At 39.5% G+C, this 7500-nt stretch overlaps 1 protein-coding gene across 2 annotated transcripts in view; it reads left to right on the forward strand.

The window, feature by feature from the left end:
- Positions 1-7500, forward strand: part of LOC138051227 (nuclear pore complex protein DDB_G0274915-like) — a 21394-nt gene that overhangs the window by 11919 nt on the left and 1975 nt on the right. For both annotated transcript variants that reach the window (XM_068897386.1, XM_068897387.1), the window contains exons 7-10: positions 1833-1925; positions 3511-3670; positions 4617-6356; positions 7227-7289. In XM_068897386.1, coding sequence (XP_068753487.1) covers positions 1833-1925; positions 3511-3670; positions 4617-6356; positions 7227-7289 — 2056 coding nt within the window. The remainder of the gene's footprint in view (positions 1-1832; positions 1926-3510; positions 3671-4616; positions 6357-7226; positions 7290-7500) is intronic.

The following is a 7500-nucleotide window of genomic DNA, read 5'->3' on the forward strand; positions in this document are numbered from 1 at the left end:
CTGGTTTATAATCTCTCCTTTTTCTTTTGGGGTGTCACTGTTAAACTCTTGCCAGTAGAGGATTACCTTAGGATAAAATGTAGGTAAGTGGTGGCTTAAACGTAAGGAGTTTTATGTCATAGTTACATTTACAGAGAAAATTTCCACCTACACTGGACAATAAGGATAGTGGAATATGCCTCCACGGGCTATTGTTTTCCGAACAAAGACGTTTCACCCAGGTTATTTTTAACGCTTTTTCAGACATCGAAAAGTCAATCATGTTAAGCCTACCTTCATCTTTCTTTCTTATAATGGTCGTTCTTTTGATTTTCGGGTTTTTGTCTTTCCATGTATAGCTATAAATTATCTCATTTACTTGGGATATGAGTTCTTTCGGAGTGTCCAAGACACTGCAGATAAAACTAATTTGAGAAATTGTTAACGTTTCTACAATATTGATCCTAGCTTCCATATAATGATATATCTCTAGAGGACCAAACGTTTAACAATTGCTTTAGTCTATTTAATTTGTCAAAGAAATTCTTTTCAAGGGTAATCTATTCCTTATATGAAAAGTGAACACCTAAGGCGTAAATAGGCTCGTCAGTCAATTTTAAGTTTAACAATGTGTCTTTTCGATGACGCAAAGAGCCCAGCCACAGTAGTTCTGATTTGGACTGGTTTATTTTCAGACCAGAGCAACTTTGGAAAAGTTTTAAGATGTCAAAGAGTTCATTTAAGGAATTTACATCTTTTACAAAAACAGTTGTGTCATCAGCATACTGAATGATTTTAATTGTGTGTTTTCGATCAATTTGAATGCCCTTTATTTGGTCTAAATTATTAATAGCATTAGCTAATATTTCAACACCAATGGCAAATAACATGCCAGACAAGGGACACGCCTGTCTAACACCTCTGCTTAAGTTAAAGTGCTTAGTTGCATAGCCATTACTCAAAGCACAGCTCATAATATCCTCATATAAGATTGAAATCCACCGTCTAAATTGCGGGCCAAAATTAAGAGTTTCTAAACATTTCTGCAAATATTTCCATTCTATAGTGTCAAAGGCTTTTTCCGCAAAGTCCAGGAAAACCGCCAAAGCTGAGATATTCTTCTCTTTGGTAAAAGACATGATATCAGAGATTATTAAATTCTCAACCTCGGATAATGCAATTCTCGTGCTCTGATTGGTTCACTCAATCTCGGTTATCAGCTCATATACCTTAGTTTCACCTTATATGGTAAATGATTGCGCTTAGCGTTGCTAAACTAAAATCGTTTACGCCAGAAAGCGAAATTTCTTTCGGTATAAAGCAAAAGAAAAACGTTTTTGTGGAAAGTTTAGATCACTTTCGAAGCTTAGAGATACGCGAAAAGGTAAGAAATGTCTTTGTGATGAGCCTGCGTCTGTCTGACCACGAGGTATTACACAACATCGCATCTTCATCAACTTTTTTCGATTTCCCTAGGATTTTCTCGCTTTTTTCGCTCGTATTTCGTACTTCTAAACTTTTGGAGTTTAAGGAATTTAATAAAACAATTATTCCATTCGCGCTTGTTGGATATGAGAGTGGTTATCACCAATATCCAACGCGCGCTCATGGAATAATTGTTAATTATTCTGATACTTTCGCCAACATGTCTTCCCTTAACATATCCAGTTTGACTCGACTGATTTTTGATGCCCAGATTGCTGGAAATGCCATTTCCGAGCTCCTTACGGCCCTTTTCTTGCCACAGCCGCTTACTTCACAAAACCAGCCGTTTACTAAAAACTTATTGAAACCCCTGGACAATTCATAAGTTTTTGACACACTGACATCATCTAATATACATATTATTGCAGAAGAGATTCAACATTCCAAGATTTCTGTCCAAGGCGGACTCAAGACGTCGAGCTGTACCAGTTTACTGTGCGTCAAATGATGAATCAGAAATGGTAAGATTCAGGGCATGTTGTTGTTGTTGTTGTTGTTGTTGTTGTTGTTGTTGTTATTATTATTATTATTATTATTATTATTATTATTATTATTATTATTGACAATTAGCACAGTCTATTGGGTGTTGTTTCGACTGGGGATTTTCCTTAAGCATCGAGCTACATCCCATAGCCTTAGATGTTTAGGACGTATCGCAGAATTCTTGAAGTTCCAAGGAGACAAGCTTTTGTAGCGTTCCAAAATGAATTTTCTCGCTAACTTGAGTTAGCCAAGATTCGAATGTTTTAGAGATTGTGCCAAGCGATCCAATCACAATAGATATAACTTTAACTTCTTTACAGTTCAAAGTTCGTTCCAATTCATATTTTAGGTCTTGATAACGGCCAATTTTCTCTGTTTCTGCTTCCAGGATTCTCGTATCAAAAGGTCATGTTACCTCAATGATTTTGCAAAGTCTACTTTCTTTATCCAAGATCACAATACCTTGCTTACTGTGATCGAGTTCTTTATCGGTCTGGATTCTCATATCCGAGAGGAGCTTAATATGTTTTTATTATATGGCTTGTGTTTGTAGCCGATATAACGCGCGCTCTGATTGGCTAATTGTGACTGAATTGTAGGGCATTATTCTCCCGTAATGCCCACGGGTTGATTACGGGCTTGCAAAAACAAAGCAAAAGGTAATTAAAAAGCCATATAATAAACTACTTACTAACCGAGCTAGCTCGAGCCGTACTGGGGAGCCAGTACGGCCCTCGCGCTCGGTTAATAAGAAGTTAGTTTTCAACCACTTCTTTAGGTTTATGATCATACCATTATTATTATTATTATTATTATTGCTTTGATGATCCATATGTTCACGGATGCGAGTGGCGAAATGTCTAGACATTTCGCCACTCGCATCCGTGAACATCTCGCCTCCGACAAACATTCCCACATATTTAAGCACTTGAGAGGTTCTGAAAATTGTCGCTCCCGGTGTTCAGAAGACTGTTTTAAAATCCTCAACTCTGCTTCCACACGTTTCCAATTGAAAATCAAAGAAGCCATGCATATCCTTTGGGAGCAGCCATCTCTAAATTCCCAAGTCAAACATCTCAATTTATCCCTTTCATACTAATTAGTTTCTTTTCTTAGCCTAAACAGTTTGGTTTTTTCTGTTTTGTTTCGTGGTTGGGTGTTTTTATTCTGTTCTCGCCTTCGTCCTTAATTATTCTTGTTATATCTCACTTTGTTACACTATTTATTGCTCAACTTTAGTTTATTTCTCATTTGTCAACTGACGATGGATGATGTTTCATCCGAAACATGTATTGATTAAATATGAATTTCAAAAACATCGTATGGATCATCAAAGCGATATCTTACTTCGTGCTGCTAAGAAGTTTTGGTATTATTATTATTATTATTATTATTATCATTATCATTATCATTATCATTATCATTATCATTATCATTATCATTATCATTATCATTATCATTATCATTATCATTATTATTGTTGTTGTTATTGTTGTTGTTGTTCGAGTGATCAAAGCTACCTTTGGACACGTGTTTTTTACTGCTTTTGACTGACATTTACAGCCCCAAAGACGATACGTTGCCAGAAAAATCAACCAGGAGCAAATGAAGATTGATCGAAAACTAGCTTGGGAAAGGGTAAAGAGGTTTCTTGATGATGATGATGAGGAGGAGGAGGAGGATGAAGAAGAGAAAGATGAGGCTGAGAAAACATCAAAGTCTGGTTTGTATTCATGCAACTACTGCGCTATAATTTTTCACCGTGAGGTGAATGGTGGACAAGCTACCAGCTAATTTATAACATGCCACCTATTGATGAACCAGCTGTGGTAATAGAGCGAGTTTCAATTGAGTGTCGTAAAACCAAAACCAAAGTAATTACTTTGGCCAATCAAAAAGGACTGAGACAATCCAGCAAACCAATCAAAGCTCGAAGTAATTACACGTAGCCCACACAAAGCGCGGGAAAATGTGCATGCGCCAGCCACGATTGGTTTTGGTTTAACTTCTGATTGGTTGGAAAAGTGGCGCGAGAACTTTGAACCAATCACTGAGTGAAGTAATCATAAACCAAAGTAATTATCTAATTACTTTCGACACTCAATTGAAAACCGCTCTATTACGTTTTCAGTCACAAAACTGCAGACTCCAAGTTAAAACTCCAATCGATAATTTGGCTTTCCACCGCTTCCAATATTTGTTGTTGTAGCAGAATGAGTGATTGCCTGACAGATTTTGATCCATTCTAATCGGTATCTGTTTTTAAAGGAATACTCATCTGTCGCTGTAGCAGATAGTGAGATCGTTGGTTAGAGAGTTGGACGAGAGGCCACATTTTTTTTTTCTTTTAATGTGGCCTCTCGTCCAACTCTCTAACTAACGATCTCACTATCTGCTACAGCGACAGTTGAAAATGCCTTTCAAAACAGATACCGATACAATAGATCAAAATCTGCCAGGCAATCACTCATTCTGCTACAACAACAAATATTGGAAGCGGGGGAAAGCGAAATTATCGATTGGAGTTTTAACTTGGAGTCTGCAGTTTTGCGACTGAAAACTTTATTACCACAGCTGGTAATAAATACACATACGTGTATTCATGAAAGGCACAACGAGTACTGTTTACTAGATTGCTATGAGTTAATGCCATGTTTATGTATTATCAGGGGCAGGTGTGGTCTCGTCAAATGCGGAATCAGTGGCTGCTGCATCGCTCTTCAAGATCCCTCTTGTGCCTGCTGCAACGACCACTGGAACGGTGACGACAACTACTCAGAGTCTTGTCACACCAATTTTGGCCACGGGAAACCCACAGCAAACCCAGAGAGGGTTGACCTCTACTATGGCTCAGTCTAGTAGCAACGCGACAGGTGGTACAGCTGGCAGACAACCTCAAGCATCATTAAGGAACTTATTGCAATCACAACAGACCACAGAGTCAGGGTCGTTTGCAAACTTGTCTAGTGCTCAAAGGACTTCATTCAATGCTACAACAACATCCACAGCAAAAGAAAACAATTCTTCCAATACTTCGAGTCTGTCGGGACTCGCAAACCCATCAAATTCAAGTCTAAGTGGATTACAAGCAAAAACAACACTGACTTCAACGGCAGCAGGTCTAGGAAAAGATGGATTTATATTCTCTTCGCCTGCATCACTAAGTGGAGATTCATTACTTACGAAGCCAGCAAAAACAGACCAAAGTATTGTATTGCCAGGTTCTGTTCAGAATAATACACTCCCTAGTGGCCTTCAGTTTAGTTCAAATTTTGGACAATCAACCACAAATTCCATTTTTCAAACGACTCAGAACTCTACGGAAAAGGTTGCATTCGGTTTTCCTACTGCTTCCTCATCGGGAATGTCTCAAACTTCTACTAGTTCTTCGGCGTCTGTGAAGGCTACCTTTAACTTTGGCACCCTTGCTGGAAACCATGTTGGTAATCCAGGTGTTGCTCAAAGTAGTTCTGAAGACGGACAGATAAAGGATTTATCCTCAAACTCTTTTCGGAGCGCTGGAGCCTTTGGAGGTATTACTTCTAGATTGACCCAGAGTCCTTTTGCATCACTCGTGACAACCACTCAAAGTGGATTACCGTCAACTAGTTTAAGCTCAACAAGTGTATTTGGAAACGTCACCAACGCAACCCAGGGAAAATTTGGTTCAACAACACAAAATAAAGCTGGTTTTGGTTTTACGAACATGCCGTCCGTAACAAACTCGATGCAACAAGGTCAATCCACTGCAGGAACCGCTTTGGAAGGCTCGCTCAACAAAACTCCCGCACAAAAGCCATTTGGTCAAAGTGCTTTTGGATCGGCACAAGCAAACCAAGCTGTTTCAGCTCCACTTATGTTTGGTGCTACTCCATCGACAAATGCATTTGGCGTGCAACAAAACTCTCAGAGCGCCTTTGGACTTAACACAGCCAAATGCCGGATAACTTTTGGTTCACAAGGCAATCAAACTGCTGAAAAAAATAAGGCTGAAAGTCAGCCTGCGACATTTGGCTCTCAACAGAACCAAAATGCCGTACAAAGTAGTTTTGGAGCACAAACCACTCAGAATGCTTTCGGAGCCCAATTAAACCAGTCAGCTACCCAGAATCCTTTCAGAACTCAAGCAGCTCAGAATGCGTTTGGGTCACAACAGCCTTCCCAGAGTGCTTTTGGGACACCTACCCCAGCAAACTTCACCTCCAAATCAGCTTTCAGTTTTGCGGTGAACGCGGCTCAAACTCCATCAAGTTCATCTTTCGGTAGTTTTGGCAACAAGACGGGGACTTCAACCCAGGATGCTGCGGGGTCTTCAGATGGATTTAACTTTAGTTCACCTGCAGGTACTTCAGCACCTGGAGGCTTCAATTTCAACACTGCTGGTAACAAACAAGGCGGCTTTCAGTTTGGTAAGATGGAATCTTGCGCATTGTGTGAAAGTTAATAGGCCATTTGCGAGTTCATGTCTGCCTCCTTTTCAAAACGAATCGAAGTGCGAAGTTTTTGTTATGAAAATTAGTTTTCATCCCCAAGTAGCACAAATTACCATCACAAAAACTTCGCACTTAGACTCGCTTTGAAGGAGAGACAGACATGAACTCGGAAATGGCCTATTAGTTTCTATGTAGTTCCAAAAGGTCTTAAATGTGAAAGATGTGGGACAGCATCTTTCACATTAAATGTGAAAGATGCTGTCCCTGTGGGGATTCGCACGCGTGTGGTCTATAAGTGTTCGTGTGCAAGTTGTAATGCTTGTTATGTTGGTGAAACCAGCCGACACTTCTCCACACGAGTGCGCGAGCACTTACTTTCAGACAGATCTTCGAACGTTTTTAAACATCTGCAGAGTTCAGAGTTTTGCAAGGCATCCTGCACACCGGATTGCTTTGAGATCCTGGACTCTGCAGCCACTAAGTACCAAGTGAAGCTTAAGGAATCCATATATATAAAATGGGAGAAGCCCGATCTCAACCAGCAGGTGAAACACATTAACCTGACTCTCTCCCTGTAAGGAACTAAGCGTCACTCATTTAAAATTTTTGTTTTGTTCTGTTTTGATTTAATACGCAATATTGACAACGCAATGTAACGAAGTTTGTAAGATCGCGCGCGCTTTAAATTCAACGGCGATTTCAAAATATGTAACACTGAAGATGACGGATGTACCGTCGAAACATGTCTGGAAAATTAAGGGAAGTTGTTATTTTTATACGATTTTCTATGTAGTTGTTTTTGATGATAAATACCAGTAGGTTGGTAAATATTCCTTGCTGTTTCAGGCACTGCAAGCTCTAGTTCAATCTCAAGCTTTGGCCAAACCACAGCAGGTGCTCAAACTGCAAGTAAGGCATCTTTGTATTGTGGTAAAAACTATACCATTGCCGCACTGATACCCGCTTCTCGAAAGTCCCGAAAGCTAGCGGACCATTTTCGGGTGCCACAATTACCTCTGTATTTCAAGAACGGAGAGGATTTAAGTCGTCAAACTTCAGAGTCATTTTGCTTTTTGTTACCTTCAAAACTTGTTAAAAAATCGGCTTTCCAAAGCAAACC

The sequence above is a fragment of the Montipora capricornis genome, chromosome 6 (genome assembly GCF_036669925.1).
Source record: "Montipora capricornis isolate CH-2021 chromosome 6, ASM3666992v2, whole genome shotgun sequence".
Taxonomy (NCBI): domain Eukaryota; kingdom Metazoa; phylum Cnidaria; class Anthozoa; order Scleractinia; family Acroporidae; genus Montipora; species Montipora capricornis.